The sequence below is a fragment of the Saccostrea echinata genome, unplaced genomic scaffold, assembly GCF_033153115.1.
Source record: "Saccostrea echinata isolate AGI-Se365-2 ecotype Australia unplaced genomic scaffold, CSIRO_AGI_Sech_v1 ptg000009l, whole genome shotgun sequence".
Classification (NCBI taxonomy): domain Eukaryota; kingdom Metazoa; phylum Mollusca; class Bivalvia; order Ostreida; family Ostreidae; genus Saccostrea; species Saccostrea echinata.
This window is the reverse complement of record NW_026889758.1, coordinates 45217901-45242227: the sequence shown is the minus strand read 5'-3', so window position 1 is coordinate 45242227 and position 24327 is coordinate 45217901. Positions and strand designations below refer to the sequence as shown.

General features: G+C 32.8%; 1 protein-coding gene across 3 annotated transcripts; it reads right to left on the bottom strand.

Annotated features, from left to right (window-relative positions):
• Positions 1-666: 666 nt before the first annotated feature.
• On the bottom strand, positions 667-17465 carry LOC133182794 (forkhead box protein N3-like). Of its 3 annotated transcripts, none has more exons than XM_061317639.1 (8): positions 17420-17465; positions 11344-11972; positions 7494-7642; positions 6109-6182; positions 5819-5872; positions 4793-4852; positions 4023-4071; positions 667-3799 (listed from the first exon to the last, which is right to left on the bottom strand). In XM_061317639.1, the coding sequence occupies exons 2-8, from the start codon at positions 11938-11940 to the stop codon at positions 3310-3312; spliced, it is 1473 nt and encodes a 490-aa protein (XP_061173623.1). In that variant the 5' UTR covers positions 11941-11972; positions 17420-17465; the 3' UTR covers positions 667-3309. The 3 variants fall into 3 exon arrangements, with proteins under 3 accessions (XP_061173623.1, XP_061173624.1, XP_061173622.1); XM_061317640.1 differs by lacking the exon at positions 17420-17465 and adding an exon at positions 14339-14491; XM_061317638.1 differs by lacking the exon at positions 17420-17465 and adding an exon at positions 13692-13876.
• Between the last annotated feature and the right edge of the window lie 6862 nt (positions 17466-24327).

Below are 24327 nucleotides of genomic sequence, written 5' to 3'. Positions count from 1 at the left end.
TACAAAAATATAAAATGAACTTGTTGCTCAATTATGTGTGATCAGTAATACATTTTTGTACTAAATTGTACATTTGTAAGAAAGACAAAATTTTACCATGAGGTTTCCAGATTGGGCATCTCAAAATTTAACAAATTTTCCTGTTTTATGGAGTAAAATTATGTATGACAGATACCAAGGATTAATATCTAAAAGAGATTCTCAAACTCCTGTGTTTTGAATTTCAGCATATATTTTATACTTTTTCATTTATAACACTTTTTGTGACATCCTCCTAAAGAAGTCCAGTTTAAAGGAATGTCACCAGCACACCATAAAACATACATCTACCTATCACTTGAAAAATCATATAAAAAATGTTTAAAAATTTTTTTTTTCCCTGTGATTACTAACTTTTGTTAAATTTGATAAATTATGTTCAAATATATTGCTTTAAAAGTAGAAATACACTTTCATTATGCTGTACAAAATTTTGTACACAACATGTAAAAACCCCCATCAGCCTCCATAAAACAAAAATTATTTATATTATAGATGAATATCTGCATCAATCTTAATGTTATAGATGAATATCTGCATCAATATTAATGTTATAGATGAATATCTGCATCAATCCCCCTTTTTTTAAATATATGCCAGCACTGAAACAAACACAATTTGTTTAGATTTTAAGATTTTTCTCTTTATTAAGAAACTGTACATTGTACAATAATAAACAAAACTGCATTGTCCAGCAAATAGAACCTGATTTTCATTGCACCTACAATGACCAAGTCTATGAACACTTAGCAGGCTTCTGCTAAGTTTATCATTGCACGGGGGGGATATAACGGTGATCTTGCCCATACCTTTTACATTTGATTATTGAGTAAAATATTACATCATATAAACAAAAAAGCATTTCACAAAAAAAATGCAATTCTGAAATTTTTTGAACACATAAAATTATTTTTGAAATATACTCTTAACATTGCTTACTGTAGCTCATACAGTTAATTGCTGCATTTCCAGATATTTGTGCAAGGATTTAAATCTAAAGGGAAAAAAAACTAATCACATCTGAGTAAAGTTATAAACATGATTTTTTTTTTAAATTTAAGATTAATTTTAACAAATAATTCTTACGTAAGTTTTTCTCGCAATAAATTCTGTTTTATGCAGCACAACTGAACAAATGAGCTATGTTGGGTTATAAAACATGTATCGCTACACAATTCTCTGAGTAAACATAATGATGACTATTGCACTATTGTTCGCAAGTGCTGGTTTGCATAGACAGCAGTGTTCTGTTGTTAGCTACAGTGAAAACTTTGGCTTGACTATAATATTGTCTTTATACTCCAGCACCTGACTAATGAACACAAGGAAATCAATGGCCACGACAGCAGTTGTCTCCCTTGAGACCTCACCACTCTACCTATCTATTATAGTAACAAAACAAACAGTTATACTGCACTACTGAAACTTTCTGGTATACATATTGTTGAGAGAAGTTTATAACAATTTTTTTGTCCTTTTTGTGTCATGAATTTTTTGTTTTCATTTTTTAGGTGTAAAAATCCAAATCACATTAAAATGAACAATTTACTGTTTCTCTAAAATGTTTTTTTGAATTAAAAATAAAACAAAAATAAAACTGTTGACTAGTAAACCTTGTGAACATTCCAGGCATACATCTGCCTGTGTTTATACATAAACAGTGGAAGATTTGAGCATAATGGAATACAAAAAAAAATCCTCTCAACAGTTGTTAATGCATGATAATTTATGAATGTGTATAAGAAGATGTGTGAAAATGCTAATAACAACAATTAAAATGATCAACCTTATCAGGTATGTTAACATACTAAGTGCCAAAATAGTGAAAAATACAACAAAACTTATCACAAAATGATTAAACCATGATCGGTAACAGTGTATTCTAAATAGACATATAATGTTGTAAATAGAAATAGATCTCTATTAAACTGCCCTCCCCTCTGTATGCCTCTTTCCCAAAACCCATTTTCATACACCTTAAAACAAATCACTTATTGTTACATTTTTCAGTCAATGAGGTTGTCATGAATTCTCTGTGCAATAAAGCATGTGAATTGTTGAAAATGAGATTCTCAACTTAGTTAATTTTTTACATTTCATTTAGGAAAAAATGTATTGTGTCATTTAAGTGGAAAATCTTTTTCAAAAAAAATGTATGTACTATATAAAAAAGTACAGATTTCCTAAGTTTCACAGTAAATACCTGCATTATCTGAATTAATTTTCTTTTTTCAAGTGCCCTAATCATTGATACCTTATCACAACTTAACATACACATACAGATAAAATTCCCATTAAAAAAGAAGTTATAGAAAGGCCTAAACAATAAAGTGAAACATTAACAAATGTCTGACCTCTAACAATTGTAAGCACTAACAAGGGAGTATTACTGAACAAAATATATACATGTATAACAAGTTAACAACTGTACACGCCTATAGCCAGACCACGAGAAATGTTCTGGGGTACCAGTTGACAGTTCCCTGCCCCTACATTCACTTTTTCTTCTACTTTGATTGCCAGGTATGTCTTCACAATAATAAAGTAACATGTTATATAAGAGTTGCAAGGCTAATATCAATATAGGTATTGAGCCCTATTTCTAAGGAACCCTTCATTTGTCATGTTTTGTAGGAAAACAACAATCATGACCTGAAATTGTCATGAACTTGTGTTTTCTTAATTTTTCTTGAGAGTCTGTTTGAGTAAAATATTATTAACTTCAGTAATGATAAGATGATGAGATGTTTTAATAAAAACTAATTAATTGTATAGAACACCATGTGGAAATTTGATTGCACCTTCCTGTAAAAACTTGATGAGCAGCTGGAATCTTTGGTTAACATGAATATTACACAAATCAATGGCACGTTTGAATACAGAAAATAAAATTCATATTAAACCTGAACTGCTGAAATTTCAAATGTTTGTTTTTTCCACTGTTTTACAATAACAGTTTGAACATTTCTTGTAAAATAAATCTAACAAAGCAAATTTTGAAAAAAATGACAAGTTTGTTTCTATATGCAATGAAAAAATGCAGACAATTAATGTGTGAAATACTAAGTAAATACAGGATTGTAATAAAAGCACCACTCTCAACAAAGACAATGAACAAATGAATAACCTAACAAGTGGGCGATATGGTTACTGAAAAAATACAAAGTACAGTCACACATATGGAAGACTTCTGGAATTGTGTAACAAAAAGTGTCCCTGGTCCTCAATGCAAATCTCAAAATGGCAAGAAGTCTACTAGCTGTCTTGGCATCACTTAATGTGTCCACGTTTGGCAGGGGGAGACCGTCTTTTCCTCGGGGTGGATCCTCCAGAGGAGGCACCTGAGTCATTAACACTGCTGGAGGAGCGGGTGGTGCGAATTCCCGCCAAATTTAACAGGGCATCTGCTCCCTCTTCAATTTTCTTCTGCTCTTCCTCATCCTCCTTGGAAACAGTTTTCTTGCCCGGCAGTTTTACAGTCATTCTACGCTGTTTGTTGTGGCTGTGATTCTGTCGGACATCACCGTCTACCTCGTCCATTTCACTGTCCCACTCATCGTAACTCATGTCATCATCTGAGAATTCTTCTTCCATGTCGTATTCATCCTCATCTCCGTATTCAAATCCCTCATCCACGGAGGAGTTAGGAGATCCTGGATCTTTGTGACAGGTGGCACTATACGTGTGATCCTCACTCGGACTGATGGTGAATACTACATCCTCTAAATGGCGACGCTTTAACATTCCATGTCCTAGTTGTCTACAATTTTAAAATATAAATCTTATCTATAGTTCTACTCTATCTTATATATACTTCTACTCTTACTTTGATTTGCTACATATTACTATTCTAAGTTTTTAACAAGCTAATTAGGTAAATTTAAGTATTGTTGCTTGTGCTACAAGAGAAAAATAAATAAAATGATACTTTTGAGTCACACACAAACAAGTGGATTTTAAAGAGAATTAAAACCATGAGCTACCTCTGTTTCCTTTTCATGCGTATTCTCTGAAGCACTGAATTATCATTATCTGAAAGAGAAAAAAGACATGAAAAAAATTATTCAAAATGCTCCGCGTTCAGCTGCTCCATTGTCAACAGGTCAATAAACTATCTCCCCAAGGACATCACTTAATTCTAATGTTCCTCCCTACCAACGTTGTGAATTAGGGTCTACATAATGACACTACACTTCTGAATACATGCTGAAGTAATCAAGGGAAATTCTCATCAATATTCGTAAAAAAAAAAAAAAAGGCAATTTGTTGAAATAATTTTCCATTCCCTTATTTTTACTGTCTACTTCAATTTTATTCTCTGCTTTCTTCTTTTTTTTTTATTTTTCAATAAAGCAGCCAGTGGTTGCCCAATATATCTCCCATTTTGTACATTTGCTAATCCACAAGATCAATAAAGGCAATATCTAAAGAAAGATGAACAAAAAAATTCAATTTCAGGATTCTGGACAGTTAAACAGAAGTGTTGGATCAATAGCTCAGATCCAGAATCTAGGCCCCTATTGATCCACCGAGGGGGACATACGCCACAGTGGAAGATTAAATTATAACGAGTAACAAATCAAGAAAATTATGTCAATTGCTCCCAGCAAAAACTAATCTATAAAAAGGCTGTTGAATATTCTGTGATCAGTAATATTGCTCTAGTCTTAGATATCTTTGTAGAGAATTGCAATAGGTAATCAACTCCCTTGTTCCAAGTACTCATAAAAATTTTGATTCTAAAAATATTTACCCTTTGTGCCAAGTCCTTTCAGGGACACCAGTGTTTGAGCTACATCTTTGATGTCAGAATCTGAAAAAAAAAAATGTTCTTCATTATTCATTATTTGTTACCAAATAAAAGGGTTTGAAATTTCATACCCTTAATATTTGATTAAATATGCATCAATCTCTCATTATTAAGCTTGCTATGCCATTCCAGAATACACTGTCAATTTAACACAATAGATTGCTCCTGGATAACACATATTTGTACAGTCATAAATTAACATTGTTCAGTGATGTTGTAAAACAATTTATTTTTGTTATAAAAAATATATAGGGATAAATCTGTCAAATTTAATTAACCAAAATTGCTAATATTTTCATTTTGATCTGTAAAGTTGAACTGAATTATTCAATTTCATATAATTATACATGAGATGCACCCATCTTGAATAGAAATCGCTGGTTATGAACCAAGTATTGGTGCAACTTACAAAAATTTATTGCTTCTACAGTCTTTTTTCTTAGTGAAGTAACAATTCAATGGATACAAATACTTATCATCTAAAAACTCCATTTTAAATAAATAAATAGCTTCTGGTTTTTTATTTTATTCCATAAATAATTAGCATCTGGTTAATTCTATTCCATCCTTTAAAGATCAAATGAAGACCAATTCAGTATCTGATAATGGATATTTCTATCGCTTTCAATCCTGTAACCTGAGCTGCATCAGCAGTCAGCTACTTTTTTTCCACACAAATGCTTTATTGTACATCTCAAATTAGAGACAAAGAAAACACTCAAGAGATGCTGATCTAAAACAAATCCTTGTGACAGTAACATCTGTGTAATTAATGTTTGTTGGTTGTCATGGAAATGTTTCCACAGATATCTTGCTTGGCTAACACAGACAAGTGGGATGGCTATAGAAATTGATTAATATACAGGAGTAAAGTTACACCCCTGGTCTTGTCTTGTCAGCTTAATGCTACTTCACCATGTGGGACTGTGTGCATAGTGGACCTTCAGTTCTATTGTCATCATCACTCACCTATATCATTGTTATTGGACTGGGCTAATCTTTTACTTAGGAAAGGAAATAAATCTGAAAAAATAAAAATAAAAAAGAACATGAAAATTTGTTTTAAAAAATAGGATGAAATAAAGAGTAAATATATCTCTGGTATTTCTCATACTCTTTGATTAACCAGATGAATGGAGAATAAATTACATGCTTCACTGGATATTCATCCAGAAGATATTTAGTGTGCCCTATTTAATTGTTATAGTCTGTTGCTTATCTCTTATCTAGATGGCCTATAGATAGAGTAATAAACTTACGTGGTGACACTGTGTTTGGCCCGAGTCTAGGAGAGAGGGGTAGAGGTCCGGTGATTCCTGTTATCTGCTTGCCACTGAAATAACGATTTTTAAAAAGGGTCGGTTATAAAACAGATGATACTATTATCTCTTGTGCTATTTCATTCAAATCTGCTTGTCATTTCAACACAAAACCTCTTATAACAATCAATGCTTAGTTGTGTTCAAGCCTCCAGTATCCATGGTAATAGTACACTCTTTATGCATGTTTTTTTATTGTGAATTCTTGATTCCAAAGAGGAATCTACGTGTTCAATGGCAAAAAATGGTAATAAAAAAATTCAAAAAATTGCACCTCACAAGGTAAAGATAGTTCGAACAATATAATATGAATGGGTTTAAAACACTTTGAAGTGGAGATACAAATAAAAGAACAGCAGGTGATAGGTTAAGCCATTGAAGATAGGACAAATTCACCTGTCCAGGTGAGTTAAAGAAGCCACAAGTAAAACAATCTCACTCATTGTATTATTAACACCTTACCAAAACCAGACATGCTGCAAAAATAATTACATTTGTTGAACCTAGGAATTGAAACTTTAAGCTTTGAGGTGAAAATATTAGTCTAACTTGACTTCTAAGTGCAAAAATATTGCTTATTAACTGAAGAGATTGAAATCTCAAGTAGCTACAAGACAGATTCTTCATGAAGTAGCCTATATTGATTTGTAGACACTACATCTACTATTGGAGGTCTTAAATGTGATTAGGGAGGTTAAAGAGGCATTCATCAAAGGTCATAAAAATGGATAATGTTTTCTCAATGATAGCAAGTTAAATGGACTTTATCATGTATTAAAATTGAACAAATTAGTTCATCAATACTAATTAATTTTAAAAACATGATACAAATCAGCTACAGCTATATTCAAATGGATGATACATGTACTGATAATGGTACACCTTACTTCATTATACTGTATTAGATTTCAGAATATTCCCTCTAGATGACATTACACTCAAGTGACCATGGTCACTTTATGCTTCTGATAATTCAAACATGTGCACACAGATAATATTGACAAATCTTACAAACCAAGCTGTTTTACTCAAAGGGATTCATTTTACAAAGGCTGAGGAAGAATTATAGAAATCCAATCTAACAGTCTCTATAGATCAAGAAGTAAACTCTTCTTACATATATACTAAAGTGTGGAGCAGAGGTTTATAATGTTCTCTTAATTAAAGTTTTTGTGAAGACTTGCTTTTATATTAAAGCATTATCAGTAATCAGAGTGACTTGTTTCCTGGAGAGACCATAATATAATCAATACAAAAGGCTGGAACACAGTTATTAGACAGAGGAGAGGGGGTGGGTTATATGTAGGTGGTACTGATATACTTACTTGTACATGTAGGTGTACTGAGGCTGGGGTTGTGGGTTGGCCAGCATCTGTAGCTGGTGGTATGGGTGGTAGGGAGTCTTTCTGAGGGCCTGGAGCAGGTTGGGTCGATAGTCCGGGTCAATGCACCATAGGGATCCTTTACCAATGGACTGTAATTACAAAAGGTGTCCTTCATAAATACATCGATCATTCTTACAGTAATCATCTCATTATATTTGATGCATTAGCTGTAAAGCCCAGTCCCATACAATGGCATTAATGTGAACTGAAAAAGTCATCCTCTTTCTTATAATACATTAAGAACATAATGATCTTGTATCTATTGGATAGTAAGGATGTAAGATTCACACATCTGCCATACAATACAATGACCTTTGACAAGGCTATACATGTTCTTCAATGTCCTTAATGCTTATGGGGTAGACATCAATTTATATTTTCCAAGCAAATTTTCAGGATCTTTCATTACAGTAGGGCTGTGTCAATATATCGAATATTCAATACGTATCGATTTTCAGGAATGTATCGTATCGAAAAAATTACTTCCAATACGTATCAGACAGGCAGTTTTCCTTATAATTCTGTAAAAAGGTTGGGAATTTCATTTACCAAAGATTATCTTTAATTGTTTTGAATTAAAAATGATCAATAATGAAATAAACATTAAGGAGATAGCACATCTTAAATAACTATTACAAAATACATAGACTACTATATTTTAACATGTTATGTTAGACTCACCCAGTTTTTATCAAATTTATGCATTAAATGTCATTTACAAGACATTTGTGAAAGACTTAATAAATAATCCAATATATCGCATATCGCTTTAAAAAATATCGTATCGTATCGTATCGAAATATTTTGCTCAATACACAGCCCTACATTACAGTGATTGGACATTCCTTTTTCTGAATATTTTATGTGATTTTCTACTGGCTTGGAAACCAGGCATTATGTTTAATTAAATACAGAAGTACAAGCATGTTCTTCTGTACGGTCTGGAAACTGTAACATGAGAACAGTGTCACATGTTCACCATAAAACCCAGCAGATGGCATTTTGTTACAATAGGCAGCATAACTTGTTAAACTACTAATAGTAGCAAACAGCTAGATATCTTATCATATTACAATTTTACCAAATAAAATGATTAATTAATTACAATGTGCATTATACAGCAGTTTCTAGTAAGTTTTTTTTAAATCTATTATTTTTTTCAACTTTTTTTTTTAGGGGTTGGGGGTCTTTATTGGGGTTATATTTTTTTCACATTATGTATGCATGCTATTCTATATTTTTCCTTATCTGTAATTGTTACAACATGTCTCAAATTTGCTTTGTTCTTCCAGAGAGTGTTAGAACTTGTTTAATCTTGGCCTGTCATCAATTCAGTGGGGTCCGATAATCAGCTGTGTTGTTGGAGTGGAGGGTGACCTTTGAAGTGTGCCCAGAATACAACATCCAGTCTACCCTTATGTCCGTGGACCCCCATTATCTCTGTATCCACCTTCCCTCAGTTCTACATATACACTATCCAGATTACAGCATTCCCACCACTCAAGATACTTATCAAGTGCTAAATACCAACAAAACATGGGTCTCTTCTAGACTTCACAGGACTTTATACCTGTTGGTGTTTATTAGTGCAGGAATGTACCAGTCTTAATGCCGGGGTCACCTGGAGGCTCTTTAGATACTTGTCCTTACTTTTAATTTAATCTTTATTTTTCTTTCTTTCTTTTTTTTGGGGGGGGTACCTCGAGAGGAATTTGATTATTGGTTGAAATATATGACGTGCAGGCAGAAGTTGTGGCATACTGAACACTGATTAAACCAAATAAAAAGAAATAATTTATATAAATCATGCAAAATCTGCACCAAAATTTTCCGATAATTGCATTAATTGACTTTGTAATAATCAATGTCTTGCGTCTTGCAAGCAAAGTTAAGGATTTTTTAATCTTTCTTTTTTTTTTATCAAGGAAACAGGTTGTTATGTTGATAAGATAGTGACCATCAATGACTATGGGAAAATATCAGCATATCTATAGTGTTTTATTTAGTTGTAGAACCAATCATTTCCTCTTCCAATGCCTATGTTAATGCCATGTATCATAATTTTACTACTCCTCTGTGATATCATCAACATATTGAAGAACAAGCAATAAGAAATGAATATCTGCAGATTTAAAGGGGGACAACTCTTAGCATTTGGAATGGCTTTGAACATGTTGAATAAATGGAATGATCAATCAATCAATCATAATTACTGTTTTATATTTTTAAAATTAATCTGATTTTATAATTGGGACCTTGACACTATATTTTTCATGGAATTGAAAAATTTTTAATGTTTTATTTCCACATATAACTATTTAATATATTAATGTACTTGTTTTATTTATAAAATGCTGATTTCCAATACAGTCTACTGCAGGGTTCTCCATCATTTGAAATTTTACTGTGTTGCAGACTTTATGCGAAGCGCTAATATTCGCGGTATATTCGCAATGAAATTCGCAACTGAACCACTATTCATTATAATTACACAAGCATACACTGTACATGCACACACAACTTTTTGACTTGCTAATTCGTTACACAAATGTTATGATCGTACGTATTGATTTAAAAAAAATAAATTAATGGATATAGAAAAGGATTAGAATGTCTCCAAGTATATATAATAATACAATGTCTATATACTATTACAAAATCCAACTAACCCCCCCCCCCCCCACGACCACCACCACCACCACAACACACAACTTAAAAAAATAAATACGATTTTAAGAAAAATACTTATATAATATACTTGTATCAGTATTTACAAGTTGTAAGTATTAAACCTTGATATTTTTGTATATAACTTTATATTGTACACATGCACTGAAGAGCAGATGAAATTCTGGTTGATACAATCGAACTACTTACCATCTTAAAAAGTTTTTTTTTAAACGAATTACCAGTAAGTTTTAGAAGCTTTAGAACAGCAAAATACTTTGAGGAGATGCCTTTAAATTCTTCAACAATACATAAATTAAATGATTATTACGTATGATGTTTGACTCACAGAGCCATCATAATTTTAGAGACGTGATTCTGAAGTAAACACATATATATACATGTAATTAATTTTTATAGATTTAAATTATATTAAAAAATGCAACTACCAATTATACGGTTACACGAAAGTGTGAAATTGATTGATCGTGTTTGTTCCTTCATGCATAAAGTCCAGCGAGGGTCTAGGACGAAATTGATAATGCAAGGTGAAGCAATATAATGAGCCCTAATTAAGAGATAATTAAATGCTCTGCGTTAAAATTGAAAGACGGTATATTTGTTTGATTAAAGTTTCAGTTATAGAAAATTTAAGTTCTGATTTTCTGATTATCACGGATCTTAGTGTGTCGCAAAATTTTTACTGTGTCGCACGCATAAAATTTGAGTCGTTACTGTGTCGGGGAAATTTTTATTGTGTCGGGGCCGACACAGTAAAACAGCTCATGGTGAACCCTGCTACAGTAATATATCCAATACAGTCTACTGTAATATTTAAAAAAAAAAAAAATAGAAAGTGTCTTCCTTCAAAGTTGTATGTGCATAATAATTATAGATACATGTATATATTTTTTGTTACAGAAGATTTAAATGTTCATATCAGAAATGAAGCTGAAAAAAAAAGAATTCTAAAATATCCTCTGAATTTCATATTAAAAAGTCTTAACACGCTACTTAAATTATCAGACCTCTTAAAAAAGTTTTATAAATACATCCTCCATTATTAATTATAATGAATATACTGACCAATCCTAATGAGAAGTAAAAAATAAATGCAGCCTACCTGGCCTCTATCCTTGTCCACCTTCTTGAAGCACTTGTTGAGGGACAAATTATGTCGCACTGAATTCTTCCAACCTGTGGGGGCATGCTGGAAGTATGGAAAATGGTTCAGGATCCAAGAGTAGATGTCTTTTACTGGCAGTTTTTTCTGCGGTGAGTCTTCGATGGCCATAAAGATGAGGCAGGAGAAAGAGTAAGGAGGCTTGCTGTTGATGTGTTTCTGGGGATTGTATGGGACGTGAGGAGGGTGAGACTGGTTTATGTGGTTCCCACTCAGCAAGTCACCATTTTCTTTTTGGTCATCATCACTGTCTTCATCAGCACAGGCGATGTTCTTCAGCAAGTTGCTGTCCTGTAGCCAAGATAAGGGTTTAAGGTCATCATCACTGTCTATGGGTCCTTTTTCCAAACGAAGCTCGGCAAAACAGCTACTGCTTAGGAAGTCCCCTTTCATGTCATCATCTTCGCTGTCTGATTCTGGCTGCATGCACTGCAGGGCCTTGGACAAGGCACTACCAGGAAAACTTTGACTCAAACTCGTCACTAGCCTCTCTCGCATGGAAGCATCACTCTCATCAAGTCTGCTTCCAGGAACCATGATTCCGTCTTTATTATTGCATCAGTTGTTTGCTGAAATACAAAAAGGGTGCAATTATGAGTTTTGAAAGATACTTGGTGAATCATCTCTAGGAGAAGACCTGCAACCTAATGCTCTGAAAAAAAAAACATGGAGGATAAACAATTGGAATTACCATGGTGATCTTTGTGTGACAGCGGGCTTACAAGTACTTGGAAAAAATTAGTGGGAAGATAATACAAAGCAATTTACATTGTGTGAGGCTAATGGTTATCTTACAAAAATAATTAATCATTTTAGACTTGATTTATTTGGGTTTTTCTGTTGTAAAAGATATATTTTAGTTAATGCTTCTTACTGTTAAAATAAATTTGAAATTAAATTTTCTTTTCTTGCAGTATAATTTGTAAATATAGCTCAAGTTTAAGCTCATTTTTCACAATAATTGCAGATTACCTCACTGAATTTTAAATTAACATCCGTAAAATTTTATTTTTGACTAGATAATAATTTATTTATCATGACTTCATCTGCCTTCTGCGAGCAGTAATTTTATTCAAATGACAGTGCACTTGTTTAGAAGTTACCATGGAAACTCCCTACAGAAGTCATCACAGGTATTACAATTTTTGAAATTATAATTGACTTCAATGACCATTCTCTTACTTTAATTTGTGAATGCCCAACTTCCGCAATCATTCTGACATAAAATTGATCCATTGAAAAGCATGGCAAGCACTTTTATTCACCTTGAAAAAAAATCCATTAAAGACAATGGAAGGTTTTAATATGACAGCATCTGTGAATCACATGGGTGGTTGCCTTGGCAGGATGTAAACAGTTTGTAACCTCACTTTTCATTGGCTGAATTTGACTGATGCTGCTGCTGATGAGATTACCTGTATTTTCACCTGAAGACATTCACCTAACCAGCAGGTAAGTGATTCCAACATGTTAAACCAAATTGCTTTTATACTGCTGCATGATTTTGTTTAAAACTATTTTCATGTCACATTTAATGAAACAAACAAAGAAAATTTTCATTTGATTGTACTTTTGTTGTAACTGTTCACAAAATTTGACACATTAGCATTGTTTTGATTCCTGCTGTGGATGCTAGGACTGTCAGCCATTATTGACTTTCACACAACCAAAGAATTCACAGTGGGATGTAGGAAGTGTTATATCATTATAAAACCATTGATTTACATACTTTGTTAATTAGTTTGAACATCTCAATTATTTCACTTTCTCTTATTTTTTTTCAGTAAATTATTATAATACTTTCTATATGACTTGAACTTTCCAACATTTAGTTGGTATTAGCTATGTTTATGTAATGGTTGTGTAATGGTCCTTTTCCTGCACTTAAGAAGCTTTTGCTACTCTGTGCAATAAATGTCTTGTTGATCTTTAAATCACTAACTTTCAGATAGGGAGTCCTTGATCATCTCAATACCAATACAGATCAAAGACAGCTATTGGTATGTATATTTAGATTTAAATGGCCATTTAAATGTCTAAACATCAATACATACGCACATGGTTTTCAGCCAGATGTGCTTTTCTCATGTTTTCATCAACAGAAAAAGTTAATTAACAATAACAAATATTAATAATTATTGCCTTGTAATCTTCATACTCAGAAAATCACTCCCACACTAAACACACATCCTCCATATTGTTATTTTGTCACATGTTTACTTCACACTGCCCCACATTTCCCTGTCGTAAGGAACATAATAGGTTCATATACCAATGAATTTGCCTACCTGATCTTTTTTTAATCCTATTCTAATTACTTCCAATCATTTCAGATGAAGAAAGAAGTTTTGACAACTTTTTGCAGTTTTCTGAGAAAGTTTTACAACAAAAATGGCTGTCTCCAAGTTACCAACTCATCACCTAGAGAACTGTATGCTGGGATAGCTCATCACTTAGATCACAAATTTGATTGGCTGAATGCTCCCAAACCAGTCAAGTGATACAAACTATTTTTATGCACAGCGACCTCATATTTAACAGGCATCATTGCCATAGCAACCTATTACAGTTGTCTTGGCAACATACATGCCTCAGAATATTCTAATTAGAAGCCCCTTAGCCAGAAGTTTTTGCACTGGTTTTGCACAGATTATTGTATGATAGGTGTACTTCATAGCCTGGGGCACCAAGTTTCTTTATAATATATTCCCACAAACTAATTATTCTCTCATTACATAATACCCCTGGGCAGTCAAGAAGACACAGCAGGGAAGTGTTTAAGGTTTTCACACCTGTCATAAATCTGAAGGGAAGTTTATTAAGAAGACAATCACTTCCATGAAAATGAAACAGAAACAAAAATTGTTAAGAAAATATCGGGAATAAAAATTTAAATACCACCAAAAAAATCTAAACACACCTGTACTGAGCTTACCTATTTTTAGAGAAAAATTGGTTTCATCCATTAATAATACAGAAAATGTTTAAATCCACGGCAAAGTCTGACTATCCCCTCTGTTCTCTAAATTGACACCTGCATGGTTGACATACTTATCAGCAAGGAGAGAGAGATACCTAAATAACTGGGAGGATTCTCTGCCTGATAATGTCACATACATATATATACTGCATATTGATAACAACTTCACAAACTCCCCACTGCCTGCCTGACACAGAAACATACACTTAACAGTGTTATTTAGCTGTGAGTGAACACATCCTGGAAACTAACTCTTTATTTCCTCAACAACCTTAATCTCCTTCCTGTTCATTGAAATCATGTCTTATTGTATACTATGTAGTTTATCTGATAACAGTCATAGATGTAAATATTTTTTATGAAATTTGTTTTGTTTTTTTCTTTTTGCTTTTGAAAGATATTAAACTGTCACTTTATCAGACTTATTAGAGTTGTCTGTCTTATCAGCTTAGAAAATAAAAAATGCCACTCCTGCATCTACTGCTCTTTGGAATAATGAACTCACAAATTGGTATATATATGTGTGTGTGTGATGGCTAGATATTGAGCAGTCAGCCCTGAGCTCTGTAATTGGTGGTGTGCATGAAGAGAAAAGGCCCATAGGAGTTGGACACTTGTTTGTGCCGACTCTGTCAAAGGCAGACTCCTGATCAATACAACAAAACAGGGTCATAACCAATCACATGCCAGCTGCCATGGAAACCATACACATTTCTTTACTTCTGCTTTGTAACAGATGTAAGACCTCTTAAAAGTTTCTATGGTAACCTTATCAACAGCTGGGGGGAGATGAAATGCACATTTTTTGTAAGACATTTAAATAAAGGGTTGCTATAATCACTTAAAGATTTGTTTTCACAAAGCAATTTTTCTCAAACCTTTGCAAATTCATATTCATTTTTGCATGTCATCAAATTTATTATTATAGAGACTAAATTGGGAAGGAATTTTATACCAAAACTTGCTGATTTCGGTGTACAAAATGCAAATACTATTAATTTGAAATGAATAAAAAATATGTAAAATTCAAATTCTTACCTATTTAAATTTGGTAAATGGAATAATAGCTGCTGATTTCTCTCTATTTTCTTATTTATAAGTGTCTAAAAACCCTTTACATAGGGAAAAAAAATCCATTTTGACCAAAATGACCATCTTAACAATTTATTTTTTGATGTATAGAATGTGTGCAATTTTCTTCTTGATTAATTTGGTTTGCATTGCAAATTTTCAACTTTAACTGGAAGTTCATTATATTTAATAGACTGACTCCCCCCTTTTCCTACCTCAAAAATCTGAAGAATGTGACAGATTTGAGCAGATTTAAATCAGTCATATTGTGCTACAACAGCCATAATGAAATTAATTGAGCCTATATTTATCAAAAAATATGATCAGTGAAAAGTATACTCATCTACTATTTTCAATTCAGTTTTAAACTAACACCCACTTTTCAAATCTTGATTTAAGATGTTAAAATCAAAGCAATATTTGCTGTACAGGTCCTGGAAATAGATTGTCAGATTAAAACGTGATTTTAAATGATGAAGATCAAGATTTTAAAAATTTTCTCAAATTCAGATGCAAGATCTTTTTATTCCATTTTTCATATAACTAACCCATTGTACAACTGCCCTTAATTCTAAAGTATGCTGAATATGGTCAAATTTGATGATTTTTTTACTTTATTAAAGAAACAATGTATGAAATCACTATTTTCCAAATTCACTATGTTCAAGTTCAATTCTTCTCAATTCCAAATGTGCATTTATAAGTTTAAACACTACATGTACCTTTTAAGTACCACTTTTCAATATCAAGGAAATGTTTTAATTTTTAAATCATAATTTGACAAGAATCAAGTCTACTGTTACTGTACAGTTACAACTGTTATGCTGGTGAAGATTATTAAAAGATCAAATTTTTTATTTTAATTTCCTGGAATTCAATTATAAATATATTTATTGTAAATGAACCTCATATCAAAATGTATAAGCCTCTTATTTTGGATGCAAAATATATTTCAGGTTTAATATATATACATACCTGTGTGTGGACAGTGGCTTCCCTAAGATATTAATCTTATCCTACACATTAAAGCTATATGTATTAGTATTGAGAAAATGCTAATGGAGTTCCTCTTAATTAATTAAACAAACAGCTACTCTCATAATCCTACTTCATTCAACAGATAATTCAAAGTATTTATTGAGATCAAAGCTTATTAACTAATTTAAAGGTTTTTAATTAATCAGTATAGCTCACGTCTTTAGAGTACTCCAATAACTGTTTTATCACCTGTGTTTTACTATCAAAACATGAAAAGGAGACTCAATTACAACAAATTATGCAATCTGTTTTTATATGCCTGTCATAAAGCTTACCACGAGAAAAGGCAAATGCTACATATTTATTTAGCTTCTGCGTTACAAATATTTTAAATAAATCGGGCTTGTAATTTTGTACGAAAATAAAGAAGATACATTCACCATGTTTTAGGCATTTGTGTACGATGTAATACCATTAATTCCTACATTTCTATTTTTTCTTTTAGAAACTATATGTTTTTTTTTAATATTATTATTTTCTATACTAAGTTGCCTTTCGTTGTATTATAAAAACCCACAAGACATCTGTCGACATCATAAACATGTGCTTAGTTAAAACTTTTAAAAATGGTGGTCTTGTGCGTTCTACGTTTCAGTAGAAATTCAGTACAAAAAGGTCGCAAGAGTATGCCAAAGGTTATTTTTCGAACCCAGTGATAAAAGAAGAACATATATACACTAAACTAAGTTTCAGAATGCGACATATATCTTTAAAATTCTCACAAAGATATCGTTCTTTTTCGCGGGAAATGAAATGTAAACATGACGGCGTGGCCAGAAATCCCGTGTGTTTCAAACACAATATTTTCAACAATAGAAAACTGGTTTTACAAGAAAAAAGGATTGTTTAAGTGAAAATAATGCATATCTTTCAATTTTTGCTACTGGTTACATTTGTTAAGTTAAATAAAAGATAAAAAATTCTTACTTTGTGTTACAAAGTGGGTCAGTCAGCGAGTCAAACCGGAAGAATATGTGACCACGTGATAACGCTACGAGATGGTTACCGCGTCATGTGGTCTATGGTAGATCTAATGACTCCGGAGTATGTTATAGACAATAAAAAATAGAAAACGGTTCCCAACATTTTGGGACGAATTAAATAATTCTGTCAACATGTGGTAGATCTAGGACTTCCATCTGAACGAGGTAGACCCTTTTAAAGGTTAACTTATTGAAAAGGGACGATCTTAATGGTTTTTCAAGACTTCTCATTTTAAGGTTCATCATCTCTCTGATCACTTATATATTATATCCTTTGATCATGATTTTCCAAAAGAAATCAAATTTATGATAAAATGAACATAATTTCAGCAAACGTTGTGGGACAAAATTTAACAGGAATGACCTATTATCTTGATAATTTTATAAAGGAATAATAGTCGTTTAATCATGCCAGTTGGAGTTATCTTTCTTAACAGAGTAACGATGAACCTTAAGGGGACAGGTCAATGCTGACAACTTGGATTGGCTCTAAATATTGGCTTGTGTTTTTCAAAGTGATCTTCCACTGGATCTCCGGCTTTATAATATTACATCAGAAAGTACTCGACTGCGTTCAAGGTTTACGATCCCGGGCAAATTTGGAAACGACGTATGTTTACCAGAAGGATATGTAAAGTATGGATACAAAGTGTTAGCATTTGCAGCATATTTTAAAGTCAGAATTATGAATGCAATTTTATTTAATTTGGTCAAATATGTGCCAGTGGTAACATTTAGTATAGGGATAGTAAAATAATGGTACCTTCGGTAGTAAAATGGACAATAATCTATAATACATATGTTTGATCATGTCTAGTCCTAAATATCTGACGTTTTCAAGGCTTTTTTCCACGATTTTGATATTTTACGTGACAGGAAAACGTCAGAACCAGCGCCACTACGAAAACTGGAAATTCGCTGTAAGCCTCCACGCAATTGTAAGCAGCGACATTCTTGGGTTGATTTTCGATACTTGCGAACCGAATTGAATGCTGGATTCACAACTTATCAATTGTACAATGCCTTTAGTACTCACCAACATCGTTTTTATGGTTTGTTTATGAAATATACAGTTTCAGGCGCGGATCCAGGAATTTAAGCTAGAGGGGGCGCAAAAAGTAGACAGGGGGGTCTGGGGGCCGCCTTGAGGCTCCCAGTGGGTCCAGGGCCTGACGTTTTCCTGGCACGTAAAATATCAATATCATGAAAAAAGCCTGGAAAACGTCAGAAACTTCGGACTAGGTCCTGTCATGTGGTCAAAGACAGATTCTGAACTTTTACCCAAAGAAGAAATTAATGAGGTATATAGACAGATATAAAAAAAATTATAAGAGAGATTATGTAGTTAATTGGTGCATCATCCTCGCAACGCCAGGGTTCCTGAATCAATTCGTTGCCGTTGGACCACTGGCAAATTCCATTATCGGCCGCTCGTGCGGCCGATCTATTTGTGATTTTGTTAGAATGTGCACATTGGGAAATGAGACGTTATTTTTCATTGCTTCGATGGAATAATTATGGCACGCCGATTGCACCAAAGTTATTTTCTGCACAACGATCATGATTTTATACACGAGGTTAATCAAAAATATACACGAGTAAAATAAAAATGCACGTATCGGTAAAAATTGCACATAGTTTGAAAGATTTCCTTATTGATAACATTCGTAAAAGTTATGAATAAAAGTTTTTAAATATTGCTTAATACTAAGTCTAAATGATTGTTATTACGTTTTTTGTTTTTCGTTTCTCATCAGATTTTCATTAATTTATGGTTTTAGAAAAAAGTTGTTGGATGAACTGCTCCCCAACATGGGTGTGCGTAAGATACAAAGACAAAATTGATTAAGTTTCTGGATATGAATTACAGTGCCTAAAACAATTAAAAAATTGTAAAAGTTTTAAGAAGAAGTGAATTTTGTTTTGAATACACTACAGTTGCAAATGATAAGATGATTTTTTTTTCTGCACTTCACATTTAATGTGACACATATATCATCGGTATTATCACGTGATAAATATCCAGGGTATCAGCATGTAAAGTTTATACGTCCTTTTTTTGTCAGCATTCAGATATTCATAATTAATAATTTTAGATATTTGTAGAATTTGTCTTTGAATCAACTAATTTGACAATAATACATTCCTATTCTTTTAATTGCGCGTAGTCCGATTTTCATTTCCATGAATTTATTTATTTGGATTAAATAAATATTTAACAATTGATCACTGAAATTTAAAGTATACAAAATATGCACAGAAAAGTAAGGCAAGTGTACAGTTTGCAATAAAAGTGTATCGTATACTTTTTCTACTTTTTCTGTTTGGACTCTTTCTTGTGGAAATACTTAAAAATGCTTAATTTTTTTGCGGCCAATTTGATGCTTTACATCAATTTAACTCGTTCGATACAGCAACGTCTTTCGGGACAAAAATTACAAATCTTGATTGTTTTTTTTTATCTCAACCTTTTGGTGATAAACAATGCGTAACATTTTAGGTGTCAACTGATTTTATCTGTCTACATCAATTTGATTGGCGCTTTTCATTAAGAGACGCAAGCCCGAAGATTGTCAGGGGTCCAACGACAACGTGTTGAAATCAGGACCCCTGACGTAGTAAGGATGTTGGTGCATATATTTGGTCTGTTTTCTTATTAATTTTTAATTATCTTTCAGATGTCTTTTAGATAAAAATATATATATTTTTTTAGTTATAAAGAGAGACTAGTAATATTTATAGCTCTAAAAATCATCCTCGCAAGCCAGGGGTCCTGAGTCAACACGTTGCCGTTGGACCAACGGCAACGTGTTGACTCAGGACCCCTGGCTTGCGAGGATGCTAAAAAATATAACTTTGCGCTTCTCACCATCGGTGTTATAGACGTCGAAAGCAGTTAAAACGCAGGACTCTCAAACGGGTAGGCCCATGAGCCACAACGCTTACCTGAGTTAAATGTCTTTCGCTGACAAAGGAACGTGAAAAGGAAATCACTTAAATGGCCTCAATATAAATTACATGTTTCAGTCTGGATTATATTAATGCTTGATATCAAGTCACTTTTGATAAATTGCATGTTCTTGTTTATGAGTTTTTACGTTGCTGTGTAAATTTTGCGGTTTTGGTATGGCTCCAAACTCCGATGTGATTCCAGGGGTTATGAAACTTACGATTTTCACAAGTTGGGATACTTAGTAATTGAAAATACAAAAATATCTCTGAATTCATAAAGTAATGTATATGTATATTTACCCACAGTATTTCTTTAAAGTTAATCATTAAAGTTAATTATATTATATAGGGAAAATTATCAAATCTCCAATATATATTCAGGAAAGGCAAATAGAAACATCAACTATGCATTTTTTAATTAAGAATTGATCAACAAATATATTTAAAGGTTAAAAAACTATAGGTAATACCGAGGCATTCAGAGAAATTTGAATGTTTTTACACTTATTCGGTATTCCAGGTCTTATATTTCCTTCAATTATTATATGATACATAGTGTAAAAAGCTTGTGCTATCATTGCAAGACATCATAGATCACTTCTAATTTCGTCTCATGCTAATAAACGTCATATTAAGATGCATAAAATGGAAATTGTTGCATGAAAATTTTTCATTTTTCATTCAAGCTACCTGATGAGACTTTTTAAAAAAAATTAAATTATAAAGAGTTATCCTTCCTGGCTGAGGATGGATATCCTTAATGACATGTTTTAATTTCAGCATAGGCGTAGTCACGCGGGGGGGGGGGGGGGGCAGCGGGGGCACTAGCCCCCCTTTCAGATGGGGGGGGGGCAAGGGTATGTCTGTGCCCCCCCCCCCACTTAATGTAGAACAAAATCACAGCTACTATATGTTGAAATTATATTAAACCTCATTTTATGGCAAATTTATTTTATTTTCAGCAACAACTGAGTAAGCATTTCTCTTGAAGTAATAGTAATGTAATATACTTTAGAATATATCCTAGCAAATCCGAATCTCATCAAGATTAGTAATTTCTACAAGATAGCTGCAGTATTGGAGATTCTGATTTCTGTATACCTGTGATGAATGTCAGTCAACTTTAAGTGCACTATTTGAAGTTCTCTCATTCTCTCGGCCGATATATATATGGAATACTATAGAAAACATAGCGACTATATGATTATGCCTCCTCAATAAAAACGTCTGATGACCTTTTTTTTTTTTTTGCTTGTCAAGGAATTTTGGTAGTTGATAGTGCCCCCCAACTGAAAATATATGGTTGTGCCCCCTCAAAGTGAAATTGCTAATTCTTTATATTACACGTTTTACATCTTTCTTGGATTTGAACAACCCCCCCCCCCCACTTTTAAGTTTGTGACTACGCCTCTGTTTAGTATAGTTTTGTATAGAGAGTACACAGAACCGATAGCTACATGTCAATGAACATGTTACTGTTGAAAACCTCCTCGTTTCTTGGCGGAAAAAAGACATTGAATTGAATCGAGTTTATCAAATTTAAACATATTTGTTAAGCTTAATCTATACTTATAAATTGATAAATTTTGCAAATAAACTCCGAAACGGCTGCATCAGGGTTCTTACTTACTCCTCTAAGAATAAACTAGATACAAGATGATGTCCGTAAACTATATTTAGATTTCACTCGCATAGTAAGTATCATACATTAAATTAAAAGTCTACTTTTTTCTATAAACAGTCATGAAATAGCAAAAACGTGAGTACGGTGGTGTTTCCGGTTGGCGGATCTAAGTTACTGGCAATTTTTAATGAAACTGACAACAAGCAATCGTTTATTTATTTCATAAAAAGCCATCACTGAATTATTCAATTAAAACTTGATTTAAATGATATAAAAGAAATAAGTTGTGATAACCGATTAAAGGGGGAAATGTGCAAATTATTTCGTCATTCACCGATCTTAATATTGACGGAGGCTTCTAGAACTTCATAAATCATCGAGCCCGATGTTAAACTTACATATTCATAAACCAAGACCCAAGTACCGGTTAACTTTTAACCCCCCCTCCCCTTCCAATCAATTTATCAGTAAAATGTACATATTCGCTGCTTTATCATTGACGGAAATGAAATAAGAGCATCAGAAGTACAATATCAATAACATAGTTTAACAGGTTTCACAATAAACGTCAATTAATGAAATTGTTATTTTTCGAGTTTTTACAACAAAAAAAAAAAAAAAAAAACAAACAAACAAACAAAAAGCGGGAGGAGGAGACGTACATCTAGTTCATTTTTTCCTGATATAAGCCTGTAGGCTGTCAGTAGAAACTACAATATATTTTATGTCGGTAGCGGTATAAATTGAATTTCCCGCGCCTGCTCGGGATTTCATTACAGGCCGCGCAAGAGCGCGGTCTGTCCTGATACGGGTTTTGATTTTGTACATGCGTTTCTGCGGGATTAAGGGTTTTCAATTTATTAAACTTTAGCTAACAAAGTCCAACTCTCTTTCCTTTTATGTACATATTTTATTGTTTTTCATTATTAAAAAAAATGTTTAAACATGTTTTAAGTTCTTCTATGTATTAAAATAATCGTTATATTAATGCTGCATAAACGAAGGTTATCTATTCTATAAATAGACTACGCAGAAAGTAAACATTAAAATGAGGTCAACCGAAGATAGGAACTTGTACGGTGTTTGTTTCGGATTAAGTAATAAATCATTGATCTGTTTATTAATTTATTTAAAAGTTATTTATTTTATATCTATTTATTGTATTTATTCCGTCATTGTCTTTAATTTTTCAACATGCGTTTTTATATACATTTGGCTTAAAGTGATGTTTTCGTTTTCTTATACTGTGCTAAGAAACAGTCAGTAACATGTAATTTAGATGGTTGTAGTTTTAACTGACAATACGATATGTATTTTTGAATAAAAAATAAGCACGCTTAATTTTTAGGTTTGCTGAATTGTTGCATAATGCAAGTAGTTTAGACATACATGTAATAGGCTTTTTGATATTAGTCGTAGAATATACTGTAGAAAAGGTTTATTTTTGTTTTTTTTCTCCCCATTTGTTCACATAAAGTGCTTTTAAAAATAGAGACAAATTTTAAAATTCAGTCAACTTGTAAGAATTTAAATCTAGTCGAAATACATTGGACAAAAATAACCATATAGTGTATGTACAATGTTCTCTAGTCATTGTTTATTAATTAATAGCCCTTTTTAGCTCACCTGAGCCGAAGGGTCAAGTGAGCTTTTCTGATCACATTTTGTCTGTAGTCCGTCTGTCCGTCTGTCTGTAAACTTTTCACATTTTCGACTTCTTCTCCAGAACCACTAGGCCAATTTCAACCAAACTTGCCACAAAGTATCCTTGGGTAAAGGGGATTCAAGTTTGTTCAAATGAAGAGCCACCCCTTCTTCCAAGGGGAGATAATTAAGAATTCGTGAAAAATTAATGGCATCATTAAAAAAATCTTCTTCTCAAGAACCACTGTGCTTGAAAATATGAAACTTATGTGGAAGCATCCTCAGGTAGTGTAGATTCAAGTTTGTTCAAATCGTGACCCCTGGGGGTCAGGTGGGGCCACAATGGGCGATCAAAGTTTTACATAGGAATATATAGGAATAATCTTTAAAAATCTTCTTCTCAAGAACAGCAAAGCCATGATTGGTCATATTTATATGGTAGCATCCTCAGATAGTGTAGATTCAAATTTGTTCAAATCATGACCCCCAGGGGTCGGGTGGGGCCACAATGGGCCATTAAAGTTTTACATAGGAATATATAGGAACAATCTTTAAAAATCTTCTTCTCAAGAACAGCAAAGCCATGATTGGTCATATTTACATGGAAGCATCCTCAGATAGTGTAGATTCAA

Coding starts and splice junctions, on each gene's coding strand:
- LOC133182794 (XM_061317639.1), bottom strand. CDS start 11,940: ATGGTTCCTGGAAGCAGACTTGATGAGAGTGATGCTTCCATGCGAGAG. Junction 7,643..11,343: donor TGGACAAGGATAGAGGCCAG/GTAGGCTGCATT, acceptor TTGTAATTACAG/TCCATTGGTAAAGGATCCCT. Junction 5,873..6,108: donor GCCAAACACAGTGTCACCAC/GTAAGTTTATTA, acceptor TTATTTTTTCAG/ATTTATTTCCTTTCCTAAGT.